Source organism: Myxine glutinosa, chromosome 4 (genome assembly GCF_964187855.1).
Source record: "Myxine glutinosa chromosome 4, kmMyxGlut1.1, whole genome shotgun sequence".
Lineage (NCBI taxonomy): Eukaryota > Metazoa > Chordata > Myxini > Myxiniformes > Myxinidae > Myxine > Myxine glutinosa.
Window position 1 is genome coordinate 176,556,084 of NC_136264.1, and position 20,320 is coordinate 176,576,403.

At 44.3% G+C, this 20,320-nt stretch overlaps 1 protein-coding gene across 1 annotated transcript in view; it reads left to right on the top strand.

Annotated features, from left to right (window-relative positions):
• Window positions 1–19,028: 19,028 nt before the first annotated feature.
• Window positions 19,029–20,320, top strand: part of LOC137425504 (cystine/glutamate transporter-like) — a 97,858-nt gene continuing 96,566 nt past the window's right edge. Inside the window, exon 1 of the mRNA XM_068114008.2 lies at window positions 19,029–19,577. Coding sequence (XP_067970109.1) covers window positions 19,067–19,577 — 511 coding nt within the window. The 5' untranslated portion in view covers window positions 19,029–19,066. The remainder of the gene's footprint in view (window positions 19,578–20,320) is intronic.

Here is a 20,320-nt window from a genome sequence, read left to right on the forward strand (position 1 = left end):
TGACGTTGGAGAGCTAAATCTGACACTGGGTGTCAGAAGTAAACTCAATGGCGATCACAATTACCTCTGCTGCACTATTCCACCTGCATTCCAGGTACAGACCCGGATTATTACAGAACAGAACAGACCCGGATCAGATTTTAGCCTAAGCTGCTTCAAGCAGATCTTTAGTTCTGTCACCTTTGACTCACCATGCACTCAAACTCTTGTTTGGGACTATTAAAACTCACAGAGCTGACAACTTAGAAAATCCTGCTGGATGCATCATTTCTGGAAGGGTGTCTGTGCCGGTGACGCAGTGCCCCTGTTCCCAATAAGCTGGTACTCATTTTTCTGATCTTGGGAGGATTACAGGTTGAGTCAACCCACCTGGTGTTCATTCAACGTCATGAACAGGGGCTCAAACTCAAGATCCAATGATTTTCAGCCAGCCACCTTAACCATTAAGCCTACACGAGGCTTGTATCCCAGATTAACACGCCCCCCATCATCTTACTAAAATTCACCAAATGTCCATCCGTCCGTTCGAAGTTACTGCAAAAACGGCGCAACCGATCGCAACGATATTTTGGGTGGGTATTCCTGGGACCCCTGGGAGTAAAATAGGCTATTGTTTTTCCAATTTTTCCAAGTTTTCCAATTTTCCATTTTTTCCAAACACGATGGAATAATATTTACCGATATGAACAGTGATGTGGCTTTTGTAGAAATTCTACAAATACTGTTTATTCTACGTACCAGGAGAGAGTAGATCGACTCCTGACGAACTCTTCCTATGTAAACATGCGGCTCCGAAGTAACATGGCAGCGTGTGCAAAGTGACTGAGAAACAGGTGTAGCGGCCGCTTCCGTGTTACAGATTCGGTGCGCACTCTTCACACATAAACGTGCGACTGAGAAAGACGTGTAGCGGCCGCTTCCGTTTTGCAGAATTCAATATTTTTTCAAAATGGGTGCCATGTACTGTTTAGATTTTTGATGATTTGCGTGTGATATGATTCAACGGATGTTTATATGAATCGTTTAAAATAAAAAAGCCTTCAATATCTGATATTTTGCCTTTTCATTTGGGCCTCCCAATCGAAGCCCCGCCCATAGGGCGGGTACCGTTGCTAGTATATATAAAGCTCTTTCTAACCACTGACTGACCGTTATTAATGTCCGGTACCTTCCGGGTGTCGTAGAAAGCTGAAACTTAGCATGCCAACGGGCATCGAAGCCGTTACACCAGGAACAATCCAAGAACCATTGGAAAGCATCCATAAATGAAAATTTATGTAAAAAACAAACAAACCATAAACACATATGTAAAACAAAAATAAAAATAAAAACCTCAATTAATATCTAGTAATTTAAAATTGTAATTTCCATAACTGTAAACTATGAAATAAAAATGTAAATTAAAATTGACATAAAAACAGCACCCGCATCCGTAAAATAAAAACGAAAAATCGAAAACCAAAATTAATGTCAAGCAGGAGGTCGCTTTTATTATCTTCTTTTTTTTTGTATACAGAATCGAGGCTCGCGTAAGAGCTAACACATTGAACATGAAAACATGCACAGACACATAAATCATCCAATGAAGGGAGCAAGTTACAGACCAAAAGAGAGGGAAGCAAACAAGCACACCAACAGTAGAGAACAGGTACGTCGGTAGTTCTGTGGAAGGGGGAGGGCTGGGGAGGAGGGAGGGATACACAGTTTAAAGCAAATTAACACTACTAGGAATTTCAGGAAAGACGTTGGCGATCGAAAGAGGTGGATTTGGGGTGTTTTAACGGGGGTAGAAAAGACCAAGATTTTGGATGGGGGAAGATAAGAGATGGTGGTCAACAGCTGTTTTAAAGACCTGGATGGAGGAGAGGGATTGAAGAGAGTGAGGGAGTTTGTTCCAGAGCCGGGAGAAAATAGGAATGATGGAGCAGACATTGTTTGGTGAATGGTGAGCAGACATTCTTAATTTTGGCAGTTTCACCATAAGAGAGTTACTGGCAGATCTTGTGCGTCCTTCAAGGAATATTTGGGGGGCAGAGCACAGAAAAAGCAAGGGGCGCAAGGCCAGACGGGAGTCGGTAGAAGAGAGAAAGTCCACCAACCTCCCTGTGGTGAGAGAGAGAGAGAGAGAGAGAGAGAGAGAGAGAGAGAGAGAGAGAGAGAGAGAGAGAGAGAGAGAGAGAGAGAGAGAGAGAGAAAGAGAGAGAGAAAGGCCCTCAGAATCAACATCAACACGGGAGATTCCAATTATTCTGAATGCTTTGGTTTCAACCGCGTAAAGCCGAGCTAGGTGCGAGGCAGGAGCACTAGCCCAGAGGGGAGAGCAGTATTCCATTGACCTGCAGATGAAAGCTGTGTGTATGGTGAGGAGCTCAGAAGTGCCCAGAAAGGACTTCGCACGACAGAGGATGCCCAGACGGCAACTGGCTTTGGAGGCAAGCTTGGAAATGTGGTTTTCCCAGGAAAGATCATGGCAGATAGTGAGACCAAAAAGCTTGAGTGACAGAACTTCTTGGAGAGGATTGTTCAGAAAGTAGATGGGAGGGTTGTCCAGACGGTCTTTTCGGAGAGACATCATAAGAGTGTGAGATTTGTTAGGATTGAAAGACATGTTCCACTTGTTTGACAAATTTGTGATGTTATCCAGGTCTGCAGAGAGTAAAGAGGCTGCAGGCTGCCGATCTGAGGGATGAGGTATGGAGCGGCAGAGTGGAGTCATCGGCAAAGAGATAGAGAGGATTTTACAGAGAGTCAGAGAGATCATTAATGAAGACCAGAAAAAGCACAGGCCCAGAACTCTGCCTTGAGGAACTCCAGCCGGAACAGGAAGGGGAGATGAGAGAATTCCATTCAGGGCCACACATTGACTGCGACCAGAAAGGAAGTCTGCAAACCATGCATGGAGGTTTCCATGGATACCATAGGAGGAATGATTGGTGAGCAGGGTGGTGTGCCAGACCATATCGAAGGCACAATACATGTAAAGGGAGACAGCTCTGATTTCCTGTATGGCATTGAGGACCTACGTACATCCATTGTTGAGACAGCAGAAGTAACATCTCCAGAGTAGAATGACCTGGTCTGAATCCAAATTGATGATCAGTGATCAAGCCCTTGGAGAAGAGGACGGATTTGATATCCGAAGTAATGATGGGTTCCATGACCTTGCTGATTATTGGGAGAGGGCTGATTGGTCTGCAGTTGCAAGGATCTGTTTTTGCACGGTCTTTGTGTAAAGCGGTAATGTTTGCTGATTTTTAAAATGATAGCAGATGACCTTGAGCAAAAGAGAGGGTAAAGAGAACAGAGAGAGGGTCAGATAGAGTGGCAGAGCAGGATTTTAGGACCCGTGGGCTGATGACGTCTGGTCCATTTGCAGATTCAGAGTCGAGGTTTGACAGAAACTTCTCCACCTTGTCAGGAGACAAGGACACAGAGTCCAGGAGAAGCTGGGTTAGACTGTGTAAGGTGGGTACAGACAGAGATGGGTTTGGGACACAATATTTTGAGGCAAACCCAGAGTTGAGGCATTCGGCTTTTTCACGTGCGGTTTCAGCTGTGTAGCCATTTGAGGTAAGGGAGGGGATGGAGGGGGAACAAACACCAGAAACAGATTTGACCAGACGCCACCAGGATTTGGAGGAGGGAGACAGGTTTGAGAGTTCAGTCTTGAGAGTAGAGAGATAGTGCTTCCTGGCTCTGCTGAGGGTAGACACAGGTAGTCGTTGATGCTTGCCTATAATCATAAAGCTTCTATTTATTATGTACCGATGTACGAAGCACAGTTTGTTATTGCTTGCAATGTGCAAGGATAAACCAATAGTGTATATATATACATATATATATATATACAGTCACGTGAAAAAGTAAGTACACCCAATGTAAAGTTTTGATTTTTTCAACATATTTCAACATTCAGCTATTTGATCTTCATTTCAACAATATTGACAGATAAAGATGATATAATATAACAAATATCATGAAACATTTACATTTTGTAGTCCATTGTATAATTTAAATAAACATTTATGCAAATTTCGCATGTGGTAAAACACCCCGACATTTATCACTACTTCAAATACTTAAAATTAGAATCAGGTGCACCAGCTCAGGTGCAAATGATTAGAACATCGTTAGAGAGGATCTTGGAGGAACCTGTCTTATTTAAACCTCAGACATTTAGTTTGGTTTGCTCTTTGTTGTTGAAGTGTGCGAGGTCACCATGCCTAGATCAAAAGAGCTCTCTGAGGCCTTCATAAAGAAAGTTATAGATGCCTACGAGTCTGGGGAGGGATTTAAAAAGATCTCCAAACAATTTGAAATCAATCAATCGACTGTCTGGAAGATCATCTACAAGTGGAGAGGATTCCAAACAACTGCCAACTTGTTCAGGCCAGGCCGCCCCAGCAAGTTCAGCCCGAGAGCAGACCGCAAGATCTTGAAAGAAGTCTCTAAGAACCCCAGAATGTCATCACGGGACCTACAGGTAGGTCTTGCCACTGTTGATGTCAAAGTGCACGAGTCTACCATTAGAAAGAGGCTGCACAAATTTGATCGACATGGGAGGTGTGCCAGGAGGAAACCTTTGCTGTCCAGAAAGAACATCAGGGCAAGACTAAAGTTTGCCAATGAACACCTAGGCAAAGACCAGCACTTCTGGAACAATGTGCTCTGGACAGATGAGTCAAAGGTAGAGCTATTTGGCCACAGTACCAGAAGACATGTTTGGCGAAAACCAAAGACAGCATTTGACCACAAGAACCTGATACCAACTGTAAAGCATGGTGGTGGAAATATTATGGTTTGGGGCAGCTTTGCTGCATCGGGGCCTGGGCAGCTCACCATCATAGAATCCACTATGAATTATTCATTGTACCAGAGGGTGCTTGTGGATAATGTGAGGCCATCTGTCGGAGAATGTTGAAGCTCAACCAAAGGTGGACCTTGGAACATGACAATGACCTAAACATACCAGTAAATCCACCAAGGAATGACTGAAAAGAAAGAAATGGAGGGTTCTGGAATGGCCAAGTCAAAGCCCGGATCTAAATCCCATCGAGATGTTGTGGTGGGATTTGAAACGAGCTGTGCATGCAAGAAACCCCTCAAACATCGCATAGCTGAAAGAATTCTGCATGGAGGAGTGGGCAAAAATTTCTCCCAGTCGATGTCTGAGACTGGTAGACAGTTATAAGAAACGCCTACTTGAGGTTGTTTCTGCCAAAGGGGGCAATGCCACCTATTAGAGCCAAGGGTGTACTTACTTTTTCCACAAAAGGAAATGGCCTCTCTGTTAATTTTTTGTTGAATAAATTATTGCAAAGTCAATTTGTCATTGTTTTTTGTTCAATTAGATCACCTTTATCTATAGATACTGCTTAAATGAAGATCAAATAGCTGTATGTTAAAATATGTTGAAAAAGGCAAAACTTTACACGGGGTGTACTTACTTTTTCACGTGACTGTGTATATATATATATATATATATATATATATATATATATATATATATATATATATATATATATATGGCCTCTGTATATATATGGCCTCTGTATATATATGGCCTCTGTATATATATGGCCTCTGTATATATATGGCCTCTGTATATATATGGCCTCTGTATATATATGGCCTCTGTATATATATGGCCTCTGTATATATATGGCCTCTGTATATATATGGCCTCTGTATATATATGGCCTCTGTATATATATGGCCTCTGTATATATATGGCCTCTGTATATATATGGCCTCTGTATATATATGGCCTCTGTATATATATGGCCTATATATATATATGGCCTCTGTATATATATGGCCTATATATATATATGGCCTCTGTATATATATGGCCTATATATATATATATATATATATATATATATATATATATATATATATATATATAGATATATATATATAATTATATATATATACACACAGACTTGGCACTTAATATGGAATATTTTTTTTTTCTTGACTTGGGTTTACTTTCTGAACTCAGTTTATCAATCTGGTGAGTTTCTTTTACCCTTCGGTGATGTCTTTGTTGAAAGAACCATGTCACTGATTGTCTTTCGTTGCAAGAAGTCAATGACAGGATTATCTCACAGGTGGCGTGACAAAATGTAAGGACAGGTACATTTGACGATTGGCTTCACAATCGGGTATATAATGGTTGTTGCGTTCTGTATTAGTGGAAAACAACTGCACGTCTGCACGTCTACATTCTGCACGTCTGCACGTCTACAAAACAACGCTCTGCACGTCTACAAAAGTTATTGCCGCTTCCTCTGGAGATGGTCCGTCAACTTGACAATGCTGTTCGTCATGGAGGGTGGCTTTACGAAATTCTGGCATGAAACAGTGTGCTATTGCTCAGCAGTATGGCATCACTCAAGGTCAGGTGTCAAAGATCCTGAAACGAAATGCTCAGCGGGGTGTCCCTACTCCAATACCGAGGTCAGGACGTCCACGCAGAACCACAAGGAGGGATGATCGCCAGCTGCACCGGTTAGTCTGCAATGGCTGTACCAAGTCAGCTAATCGGCTTAGGGCTGAGTGGCAGCAACTGACAAATGTGCCTGTATCCAGAAGGCTAGTCAACCAACGACTGGTTCAAGCAGGCTATCATGCCAGGCGTCCCCTGAGAAAGCCACGCCTGACCAGACAACACAGCCAGCGCCAATTGCAGTGGGCCAGAGAGCACCGTCAATGGCAGCCAGGACACTGGAATCACGTGACCTTCAGTGACGAGTCTAGATTTCTGGTCTATCGTCAAGATGGCCGCGTCCGAGTGCACAGACAAGTGCATGAAGGCCACAATGAAGATTGTATAGTGCCAAGAGTCCAAGCTGGAGGTGGTGGGGTGACCGTTTGGGCTGCTTTACATGCAGGGGGCAAAACTGACCTGGTTGTTCTGAATGGAAACCTGAACCAGTTCAAGTACAGGGTCATTCTGGAAGAAACATTGCTTCCATTTGCTCGTGCAGCCTTTCGAGGAAACTTTGTCTTCCAAGATGACAATGCATGGCCTCATCATGCTCGCATGATCCAACACTTTCTTGCTGACCGTGGTGTAGAGCATATGGAGTGGCCTGCCATGTCCCCGGATATGAATCCGATAGAGAACTTGTGGGCAGAATTAACGCATCAAATCGACAACTTGGACCAGCAGCCTACCTCTGTGCGTGAATTGCAGCAGACCATTGTCACTGCATGGCAAGCGATTCCTGTCCAAACCTTGGCAAATCTCGTGAACAGCATTCCTCGCCGTGTATGTGCTCTCCTGAATGCTCGTAGGGGTTAGACGAAGTACTGAACTGTAATTTTACTGTCCGTAATCCCAGTCATAATTTAGCTTTTGTTTTTGTTGAAAATTTTTTTGGCTAATGTGCAAAAAAAAGAGATACTTCTGGAAAACGTACAGAAGTTTAACACAGTACTGTCCATGAATTGAGTTCGATATCAGTTTACATCACTTTCAAGGATCAATTTATTTGCTTCGAAATGTCAAATGTGGTTTTTAGCCGCGTCGCAGATGCTGCTCATAGAGTGCCCTCTGCTGTTGTTGTTGTTCTTCTTGCTCTTCTTCTTGTTCTTGCAGAGAAGACAAAACCTCAAAGCTCCACCCATTCTGGGAACCATAGCTCCACCCATTCTGGGAGAGCCTTCATATAAACAAATATCCACCATTTTATTAACTCGCATAGCTTTGAGGCCTGTTTTGTAGGCCCGTGGCGTCTTCCTCTCTCACACAGTTTTATTTCAAATCAAATTCGATATATCATTTCATTTTTCACAGTCGCTAACATAGTTTTAGACTCGTGTTACGTGGTCCCCTCGGTGAATACCTGGTCTCGGGGACCCCCGGACCGTGAGAGGAACTTCGCCAGAAAGCTGTATTAAATATGCGCTTTCGCCACGCAATCCATATGAATTTCACCCCAGGAGACAACTGACGTTCAAGGATATATTTCAATGGGAACGACCATACAATTGCAATGACACAACCATGGAGATTTTCCCCGAGCAATCAACCATATACAACCATCAACAATTCCCAATTCACAAGCACTTTCCTAGGAGTAAGATGGCCATCTTATATACGTGTGTCCCGGTGAGTACTCACGACACCCTTTTGGTCTCGGTCCCGCACAATGTCTCTGGGCCCCTCCTGACCAAGATGATGGTCGCCGTCACCGCACTCGGGCGGTAGAACGAACCCCGGGTGGACGTTTTTCCACCGGGCAGGTATCGTACCAGGCACCGAGGCTGCAGCCCCTCGTGGCCACGCGAAGCGGATACGGTAGAGCAAGCCAAACCCCATGCCGCTTGCAAGGCGCGTTAGGCCCCAACGTGCGACCCGCACGCGTCTGTTTGGACGGTGCCGCGAACGAGGCCAGACGCGGGTTCGATGCACGGCCCCACGTCAACTTGACGTCTCCACCGGGCCGGTACACGTTCCGGTAATTCCTCTCGCCAGACAGGCTTCGGAACGCCGCTGTTTCACGCAGCGCAAGGTCGATCCCACCTTTTGTCGGAGCGGGGCGAGGAAGAATAATAATCGTCCTTTTTTCCTCGTGTCTTTTCTTCTTCCGTTTCCGGTCACTTCCGTTTCCGGCCACTCCCTCAGAAGGGCTCCTGACCCTCCAACCACAACAACTACACAACAACTTAATATACTACACACGGATAAGCAAAGACCTGAATGGTAATTCACATACATTCATATAAATATGTAACACTCGGTTGAAAAAAAACGGGAAGAAAATCCGATGAAAGTTGCCCTTTATAGAACGAAATGAATTCTCAAAGGCCTGTAACTTCAAGTCCATTGAGATATATTTTTTTTAAATCGCGGCATGGTCAGTCATACACCGCCCGAAATAAGAGACGGGAAAATGCCGAGATATATATATTTTGTTTAAATCGCGGCATGGTCAGTCATACACCGCCCAAAATAAAAGACGGGAAAATGCCGAGATATATTAAAAATTCGTCCATTTGATGACAATCGTCACGATGAAATATTTAATTTATACGTCGTCACAATAATGTGGAGAGAGGAGCATAGCTTCGTTCATGTGTCGCCACACACGGGAAATTGCCGAGATATATATTTTTTAAATCGCGGCATGGTCAGTCATACACCGCCTGAAATAACAGACGGGAAAATGCCGAGATATGTTAAAAATTCGTCGCCACACACGGGAAATTGCCGAGATATATTTTCATTTTGCACTAAAATAACATCAATTAATCGAATCAATAGGAATGTCCTGTGCCTATAACATCGACGTTATAGGCACAGCTGCATCTAGGCATTGTGTAACATCGACGCGGCTTTTGTTTTAATTAAAACTTTTTGTACTTGTTCTTCTTTCGTACACAGCACAAGGCTGTGGGGTAGCATCACTGGCTGAGTGCGTGCAGCTGAGAGCAGTGCCCTCTGAAGGTTACCTGGGCAGGGATTTGGAATTTGGCCAGGATGCCTTGGGATAGCTCGCCTCCTCTTTGTGAAAGCCATTGGGAGATCTTTAACGTCCACCAATTACTGTAGGCATATTTGTCATGAAAAAAAAATTCGTGTATTTTTTTTGTTAAAAGCAAAAACTCACTTGATTTTGTAAGAAGGTATCATAAGCTTTAAAAAAATTTAGGGTGGCATTTTTTCTGAACATTCTAACGGCCTGAAATCCAAGATGGCCGCCACCGTAGCAAAACGCCATAAATTTGATGCTAAAATTAACTTAATGTGGTTTAAATATTTTTGTTGTCAGCATGAACTGCTTGGAACTTGTATATATAGGTGACTATAATAACAATAACTTCCACCTGACTACTAATCTTTTTATTTTGCACAATTTCAGACAGAGGCTGCCTTTTTTATTTCAACATGGCGGCCGGAAAATTGACGTTCGAATCCAGTCACCGGCAGCAGTTTGTTCGCTTTATAGTGTTAAGGTTCCACTTGTCCATTTTATGGTGTACTAACATATTCTTTTCTTCTTTTGCAGGCTGCAAGTACCCACAGCAACCATCACCCAGGATAACATAGCTTAGAGACCTTAGATTAACCAAAATGGCAGAGTCTTCATCTAACAAGAAGTCAAAAACGGTGGATTTTGAACTATGCTTTATTTGCCAGTTGAGCAGCAAGCAAACAGATTATACAAACTATGTGCTTCGTCCTTCTTTGCCTTCAGTAGAGAAAGTAATTACAACAACTGATGTTCGATGTTCATATGGGGAAACAGAATTCTCTACATTAAAGAATCGCATAAAAGGTTTGTCAGCCCATGAACTGTTACAGAATGGTTTTTCATACCACAAGACATGTTATAAGGATCTCACACATAAAACATGCATTGAACGAGCCAAGACCCGATATGAGAAAGGACAAGCGACAGGCAGCGTCAGTTATATAAAACAGAAGACAAAAGGAGGACCGAAAAAATCTGATGCTGCATCTACAAGTGCTTCCACATCACAGCGATCTACCAGAAGTCAGGCTTTCGACAAGGAGATGTGTGTCATTTGTCAGGAAGACAAAGCAGACAAATTGCACGACGTCTCAACTGAAAACATGGGAGCTCAGCTCAAAGCCATTGGTCAACAAACAGACAGAAAACTTTTGAAAGTTAGACTGAGCAATGTTGTAGGCTCATCTGATCTTCTTAAAGCAGTTGCTGAGGACATGAAGTATCACCTTCTGTGCTTAGGCCATGCAAAACGAGACATAGAAAAAGCTAACAGACCTCCAAAACAGCATGTTCATTTTGCACAGTTAGTGTCTGACCTGGAGATGCTCGACATGGTGGAAACTGAAATCAATGACCCATCTAACAGTTCAGCTTTGAATATGAACGACATTGAACAATCATATGTTGGTTTGCTAGAAGCCAATGGGTTCCCTTTACCCGACAATCCGCGATACAAACCATACTTAAAGCAACTGATTTTGGACAACATCGCTGATGTGCACTTCACCAGGCCTCCAGACAAAACCAAACCTGAGCAAGTACTTTCTACAAAATCCAAGGAAACCCTGTTAGCTGGTGCGTTGGCCTCCGATACAAAAGACCTAAGAGAAGATGTGAAAGTCCTTCTGAAAGCATCTAAAATACTGAGAAGAGACATTGCAAGCGCAACCCCGTGGAAATTCGAAGGAACATTTGATAATTATGAACCACCTGCTTTGCTTCAACTCCTCTGCAAGCTTGCTATCCAAGGTTTACATCATGTTAAAACAATCAGCAGGGCCGAATCTATGAACCAAAGTGCATCTGTGCTGGCACAACATTTCGTATGTGCATACAAGTCTGATCGGCAGGTCACCTATGAAACAAAACATGAAGATGTCACTTTCAAACACCGCACTGAGACTCCCCTTACCGTCGGCTTAGCTCTGGATGTGCACAAAAACACCAGGTCCAAGGCCCTTGTGGAGACATTAGGCAAACTAGACCTCACTGTCCCGTACAACAAGGTAATGGAAATAGAGACTGCCGTCGCAAATGCTGTTCTTGAAAGGATAAAATCCATGGGAGGAATTTATCGACCACCTTGGTGGTCAGCTGAATCGTCAGCACACCGAGTGTGCACACTGAAGCACACTGAATCGTCAGCACACACCAGCACACCGAGCACACCAGCACATTCTCAGCTGAATCGTCAGCACACCGAGTGATCATTATTGATGGGATGGCTGTGGTAAATTCAGTTATCAAAACAGAACAAATGAAAACATGCCAAGACTTTGCAGATGCCTTTCTCCAGATAATCTGTAACATGGCAGCACAATATGATGAGGTCAGATTGGTGTTCGACCGGTACATCAAAACATCGCTCAAGGAACAGATGAGGACAAAGAGGACCAAGGGAAAGTCAACATATTACCACGTGAAGGACAACACTTTAATCCAACATATTTCCCTGAAGGACTTCTTATCAGATATCCGCGCCAAAGGACAACTGACCGAGTATTTGGCTGACAAAGTTGTATGTCACAGCAAGAGCTCCAACAACAGACTGAAACAACTTATGGTGACCTCAGGAACACAAACCAAGGGCAATGTTGATATCCCAGACTCGCTCCTCACTCACAGCCAAGAAGAGGCAGACACTTTGCTTGTACTGCATGCTCTAACTGTTCTCAATGAAGCAGAACTTGTTGTCAGTTCCCCAGACACAGACGTCTTTTTGTTGCTTGTCTACATGTATCCAAACTTACCAACGTCTACAACCTTCCTTACGGGAAAGGGCAGGCTGAAGAGGAACATTTCTGTGCGGAGCATATACAACAACTTAGGACCAAAGCGCGCTTCTGCACTGTTAGGTTTTCATGCTCTGACAGGTTCCGATATGTCTGGTAGATTTGCTGGCAGAACCAAAGACTCGTGCTTCAAGGCATTTATGTCTTGTGATGATGAGATCCTGGATGCACTAGCAATGCTCGGGAATGATGACATTGATCTGCCGCTGATGTATGCTCTCAGTTGGAACGCTTTGTCTGTATTTTGTATCGATCCAAAATCTACACAAAAGTGAATGAGCTCCGTTGGTTCCTCTACTTAAATCGTGCAGCCGAAGGAGAAAACCTACCACCAACTTCTGGTTCACTGGACTTACACATTCGTCGGGCACATTACATATCCATGATTTGGAGAAAAGCTTGTGAAACTCACCCGTGCCTCCCAGCACCAGCTGCATTTGGTTGGACATTTGATGCAGTTTCAAGTCACTTCTCTCCAGTTCGCTGTTTGAATCCACCAGCTCCTGAAGCAGTATTGCACCTCATAAAGTGCGGGTGCAAACGTGGATGCGAAGGAAGGTGCAGCTGTCGCAAGAACAATATCCCATGTACGGAAGTTTGTGGATGCTGGGTTTTCAGCTGCAACAACAAAACTGTCCAACCAGGGATAAATGAAGACTGTGAAGATTGAGGTATTACTTTCTATGACATTCACAAAATTATAATTCACTTGATATCCATTGTTAAAAATACTAAATGAAAGCCAGGCATTTAATCAGTATGACTTTTTGCATCTTCCTGTTTAAACGATTTAAGAGATTGAACAGTAATTCAAGTATTTCATTTTATTTAGATCTGTTTGTTGGCTTGTTAATTATGTATTCTTTGTGAAAAACACATGTCTTTAAATAGATACTTTGTTTGTAATTACATGCGAAGGGAGAAGGTATAGTTTACATTGCGGGTGCGCGGTGGCCATTTTGGAATTTGGCATGTAGATCATACATATAACATAAATTTGATGATTCCATTCGATTCCTGGTCTCAGAAAACATATATTTAGACACTTTATTTGTAATTGTATCACATGTACTCGCGAAGATATCGCATTATTAGTGTTCGGCGGCCATTTTGGACGCCATCTTGGATTTCATAGTCTTAGAATGTTCAGAAAAAATGCCACCCTAATTTTTTTTTAAGCTTATGATACCTTCTTACAAAATCAATTGAGTTTTTGCTTTTAACAAAAAAAATACACGAAATTCCAAATATGCCTATACTAAATGAATGCCATAAAATTTGACATCCAGGTCAACGTCTATCCGAGTGACGGAACACTCTGTGATGCAATGCTCTTAGTACAGCGGATAAGCTCTCATATTTTAACAAATTGTGCATTTTTTGAGAAAAGCATGAAATTTCTAGCATAGTTAGTATATACCATAAGGTTTATTTTCAGATGTGGAGGGAAGTCAGATTTGACCTCTGAGGACCGTGAGAGGTCAAATCCAAAATGGCCGCCAGTCCACCGGATCTAATGTTCAAACGCGCTTATAGGTGTCATTTCCAACTAAATTGGGGATGCCCATTCATTTGGTGAATCTTTTGAGATCGCCAGAACTCAAGGACATGCATTTAGGTCACGGTCAAGGTCAAATTACGTTAAATATATATTTTTATGATACTGCTGCATACTGCTTTATATGATACTTTATGATACTGCTTTTGGAAAAAGTTCATTTGAACTTTTAAAACTTTATTTTTTCAGGTACAGGGATAGGTACAGAACACCCAAAGACCAGAAATGATGAAAAAAAAGTGTTTACACTGCAAGGAATGATGCAATAACCTCTGAAAAAATAACTGTAGTTAACCAAGTATGTCCACCAAAGCTTACATTAAATCAAGTGCAATGATGAAAATTGGTAATTATCTAAATCTAACAGTCTCCAGAACAGAAGCACAGTGCAGTGCACTTGAATGCAGCTTTGGCACACTTGCAGCGTCCAGTGCACCCTTTCCTGCAGCCACAGTCGATCAATTCATGGCACGATTTTGATGCTTCAGGAAGAGTGGTCCAAAGAGGCTGCCACCCAGTTGTCTCCTTTGTCCAGCCCCAGTCAGGTGGCTCTGGCATCTCTGGATCCATGACCAATGCCTGGTTACAACAGTTGGCCTGGTAGCAAGTTCGCTTGATGTGCTGCTTGAGTGTTGCCTGGGTTGGAGGAATGTTCTCTAGAGTTCTACACTTCTGTGTGAAGAGCTGTTTCCTGGCATCATTCACTTCCGTGCTCTCACTGGTTCTATCGTACATCAGCACCACAAATCGCTCTAGCAGTAACATTGAGCCTTCACTGACCTCACTTGGCATGCCTAGGAGTTCATTGAAAGCACCATTCACCTCTGGGCATCCCCAATTTAGTTGGAAATGACACCTATAATGTTTTTCTACACTATTTGGTTCCAAAATTAAGCGCGTTTGAACATTAGACTCGGTTGACTGGCGGCCATTTTGGATTTGACCTCTCACGGTTCTCAGAGGTCAAATCTGACTTCCCTTCACATCTGAAAATAAACCTTATGGTATGCACTAACTATGTTAAAAATTTCATGCTTTTCTCATAAAATGCACAATTTTTGTGTTTATCTGCTGCACTATCTGCTTGTGAAGCACCATTGCACCAGTTTAAATAAAGTCCGATCGGGAATCTAACCTAGGCTAGATCTTGTCAGACAAAAAAAAAAGTTTACATTTCTTTTTATTTTAAATCGATGCAGGTTGTTATTATTCATCCAGTCGAATTAAAACAGTAAAAATTAATAATTTCAAAGATCTGGACTTACTAGTCGGTAAAGCCGATGTTTCAGTGAGAACCCACCTTTGTCTCACCAAAAAATTGGCTTTACGGACTAGTGAGTCCAGCTTTTTTCAATTATAATTTATAAACTTTTACTGCTCTTTTTATTTTATTTACTAGAATGAGATCTGAATTTAAATCACGAAATCTTTATGTGATTCACATCATTCATCACATTATTCATATGCAATACACAACTTTCTAAATGACGTATGAATGCTAAACGAGGAGTTCCGCGCATGCTCCATGTATGTGCTTTCAGTGACTAGTTCTGCTCGCCGGGAACTTTTAACCTGCCGTAGATAGTAGTGGGGCAACTTAGCATAACAATTGTGCATTTTGTGAGGAAAGCACCAAATTTGGCACACTAGTAGACTATCCTATTATGAACAGATTTGGATATTGGGCCATCTCAAATTCAGCCCCTGATGGCTGTGGCAGCCATTTTCCAAAATGACACCTTCAGCTTGTTCCGACGAATTGCATCATCAATTGGCTTGGTCCTTTCCACCAGGCATTCTCTGGTGAAAGCCTGGAACTGCTCTTGGCCAATCTTCTTCACATTCCTGACAGTCTCAACTGCAGCAGGACCTGCAATTTCCTTTGTGTCAAGGACAACCAGATCCATGCTCTCTTCCTCAAAGGGGTTGCCAAGCTCTTCTATGACGCTGACAAGGGCGCGGACATCCTTGGCGAAAGAGGTCTGCACACTTGGTGTCTGGTCGTGATGACGTGTGTCCTCTCGCCTCCCCCAGTGTTGATGGCCATCTTGGAACTCTTCTATGGCCCTGGCAACGTCTGGCCCGGCAATCATCCAACGCCGCAGGGCACTTGGGTTGTCAGTTAGCTGCCGGACTATAGTGCAAAATCTGTAATTCAAATGATCCTTTCGACATCATTTTCAGCATTTAAATGAAAGTGACAATTTAAAAATGGCTAACCAGAAACTAGTATAATTTCTATTGCGGCCCAAAAACCAACCAAACAATATACATTTATAATGGTCCCCACAGCCCAAACAACTCTCAATCCCGCTCAGCCCCCAACATGATTAATCGTAAATATCATGATTTTTAAACTTACGCCGCACATTCACAAGCCCCAAATATGTCCTTCCCATCGGTGTTCAGAGGCAATTAATCCAGATATGCAGTCCATTCTCTGGTAGCGATCCGTCGGGGATTTAGTTGTGTAGCACACACTCGTCCACTCGGGCCATCGGCTCACCTGATCAGGAGTTTGCTGTACGAGCAGGTGCCTGTTCGGCGAGCTGAAAATGTTCTTCACATCTTTCCTTGTGCAGAGGCACAGCCCTTTCACTCAGGAACTTTTCCAAGTATTATTGGCTTCTTTCAGAATCTTTTTGAGCCATCCCAAGTAACAATCCTTATCCCAGACACAAAATATTGTTATGGATCCATATGTTTGTGGTTCCCCATGGTGGGAGACTCCTTGGGTTTCTCTTAACCTCTGACCCTGAGGCCACTGGTTGTGGATAACTCCGCGGTCCAGCAAGTTGCTAATCAACCACGAACACAAATCAGATGACCAAATCTCCCAGGGTCCCCTGTCTGACACTGTTTACCTGTGGGTGACGTGGCCTGCCTAACCAGGGATCGTGCCCTTGATGCGTACTTGCTTACTTAATTAGGAACAGTCGAGCGGTACTGTTGAAAAAAAAAACGGTTAACGAGTGCAGCCAATTGGTGGGGAAGATCATCCCGGCTGACACCAGTGCGGACTATGCTAAAGCAATGGAGGAAAGGACATCACAGGCAGATTGGAAGAACATGTGTAGGGTGGTTTATTTTTTTTAAAGGTGGGGAGAGGGGGGAGGGATTAGTGAGTAACGGTATGTATCACATTCAAGGTTTATTCACAAAGTACAACAGGGCACAGGAATTTATCTGTGTGGTGTGGCAATAGACAACAACAATGGGGGAATGTGAGTGGCGTGGCAATGTACAAAAGCAAAAGAGAGACAGTGCTGATCTTATCTGTTTAAATAACCCCTTGTACAATCTTACCTATTTAACATAACATTGGTGCCAAATCAGACTCGCACCAGAGGGAAAGATAGAGAGGTTTTAGACAGATAATTATTATAGGAGGGAGAGCCTTTGGATGACCTCTTGGCTCACCGCATGAGGACTGACTAGTCCGTTGCTTCCCTGTGCTGAGGAAGGGATAATGGGGAGTAATCATCTTGCTCTTTTTAGAGTGAATCCGCTTGCACGGCTTGCTACAGCGCTCCTTCACATTCCTCTCCACTCCTCTCCATTCTCCGGTCAGGATTTCTTCATTCTTCAAGATCCAGACGATTCCCTCCTCAATCCAGACAGTTTTCTAATCGCTCTAACCGTTCTCCTCGATTACTCCTCATATCTCTTTGTCTCTCTCCGAGGATCTTTGGCTCCGTCCTCATATATCTCTCTCTCCCTTCGGTGCAGATATACACACCTTATAAGCATCTAGGGAGGGGCAGAGTCCAACAGCAGTCAAAGGTGATGCCCCGCCTTTTCCAGGCATGGTCGCCAGGAGCAGAGGTCACACGCCGCCCCTTATGGTCCCGGTGCAGAATGCTCAATGGCCCAAATGAGCCTCTCTGTGACGTCATCCTCTCCGCGAGCTTTTCGGTCAGAAAAGGTGCTTGTTCACTCCCACGATGGGCCACGGGTCTCAGCTCCCGTCTTAACACGGGGCTGATGTATATCATTCCCCGTTCGCCACCCAAATGCCAGGCAAGGGCTCAGATGGCATGATAGACAACCGGCGAGTCAACGCCGACAGGAGGGAACATTGGGAAGGTTACCGCATGTTTGCCTCCGTGTGACATTATCCGCTTAGCGAGCGCATATTTGCATAACCGTAGCGAGCTTCGTTGGTGGTGGCTCAGCACGTGTGGGCGCATTGGCGTCCTTGAGCAGCACAAGCCGTGGTTGTAGCAGTGAAATTCAGGCAGGTGATTGAAACGATTGCAGTGGTCTGGTGGATGAGGCACTGTTGGTGAAGCGACATTGTGGTTGAGCCTCTCTTGTGGTGCAAGCATGAGCGAATGATGAGCAAATAAAACGAGATAATGGTCGTTGGTCTTGAGGTGGGGGTAGGGGTGGTGGTGATGTGGCATGGAAGTTTTTTGTAGTCCTGTGGTGGTTAAACTGTGGTTGAGGTGCTCCTGCAGTGGTTGTGGCAGTTTGCTTCTGGCTCGCAGGTTTGAATGAAGTTTTGGCACACATACGCTAATGAGGGATGGTCTCGAGAGAAGGAGGGCGCACCCACCTTTAAAAGATAGAAGAGGGGGAATGGACCTAACTCATCCCACACAACGCATATTCCCTTTGAAAACCACTGGACATAAGGGAGCACTAGTGATCTGGACATTTAATAATGAAATAACTAACTCGGGAACCCATATGTTGCATGCAATCACCATGGCGTGACAGTTCGCAGAACTGTAACAATATATTTTATTTCATCCCCAACACAGGAGTCCCTTAGGGTGTGTGCGTGAGCATTTGGGGGTAGATTACGCCATTTCAAAAAGTACCTATTAGTATTGATGCTATCATTGTGCACCCAGGATGACTTAGGTCTTAGAAGGTATTCACACTTGACTCTAAAATGTGTAGCCTGAGTTTGAATCCCGATCTTCGAAAGATCCCACGATGTCCTGTTGCGAGAGTAGGCGATCTGTCGCCGGCACCAAATTCCTGCCCTAACGAAATAGCTGAGCGTCAGGCCTGGCCAGCCAGTTCGTGAAAGACTTGGGCCAAAAACTTCCCCACGAGTGCGAATAATTGTCGCTGTGAAATAACATTGTTAACCATTTGTACAGACAAGCTGCTCGGGTCAAATACAACACGTCGCGCCCCTTTTTTTTTATAGCTTACCCTCGCTGTTCCTTTGGAGGAGAGGCTTGGAATGCCGGGAGAGTATCCTCGGACCAGGTGGGATGTACCGAGTGCATCCACGTCTCATTGGAAGCATCGTTCAGCCAATAACAGGTTCGCATTTGCGCCTCATCCTCGCGGAACGTCGATCAGCTGTGCAGCTTTGCGAGCAAAGGGGCGTCGTGGTCGTGGCAACCGCAGTGAGACGCGACAGCGCATTGCAGGCGAGCCGGGTGCGTCGTCATACCGACATGAAGAACCACAGACGAGCGGCCTACGACGTTCACCACGCGAGCCGTAATGACAAGGACAGGACGCCTCTACCTGGCTGTACGTCTTCCTCGGGAAAACGAGCGAACGCCGCCACGCCGGACCCTGCCGCCGCCGCAGGTGCCAATGGAGACCGGGTGGTATTGAAGAAGAAGATCACGCTGTTGCGTGGCATCTCCATCATCATCGGGACCATCGTCGGGAGCGGAATCTTCATATCTCCAAAAGGAATTCTGGCGAACACCGGCAGCGTGGGAATGTCCCTGATCGTATGGGCGGCCTGCGGGATCCTTTCCCTTTTCGGTGAGATACGCCAATTCGCGAACTCACCCAGGTGTGATCGCCATTCGGGCGGCGAGGATGAGCTAACTTTGACTCACTATTGCATCATATTGATAATCTGACCTCCCGGGCCGAGAACGTCACTATAATACGGACAGGTGCCTCGGATGACGCACGTACATGGACATGACGTAGGAATTTCCATTTTGAAAATTCCCGGATTTATTTACAAAACGACATAGTGGATGGGATCCGGATCCTAACTCCTCCATGAAAGTACATGTGAATTTTCCGGGGGGGGGGGGGGGGGGGTGCGGGGGGGAATATATTTTTGCTCGCTAAATGTCTCTTCTGGCGCATCCTCAGGACGAAAGAACAGCCGAGTTTCTGGGAATATCAAATGAATGCATGAGGATTGGATCGTGTTTTGCAGCTTTAAAATGTTAACATGAACTTTCAAAATCGCCAAAATCGACGCTGTGATTGACTTTAAATCATAGATTCCAGTGTCGCATCCGACATACTCCAGAGCATTGGTTCTGATGAAGCTGCATGTATGCGGAGAATACACTGGGTGGTTTGCCATTGCCTTTGCAGCGGTAGTAGGAGCAGGCATTTGGAATTTGGCCGGACCACTCGCACACAGTGACAAACCCTTTTCGAAATGTAACATCTTTTCTTGAACATGGAGGGGACAGCCGGCTTAATGTACCTTCCGAAGCACTCGATGATGCAATTCCCTGCATGAGCAGCACCAGGATGAT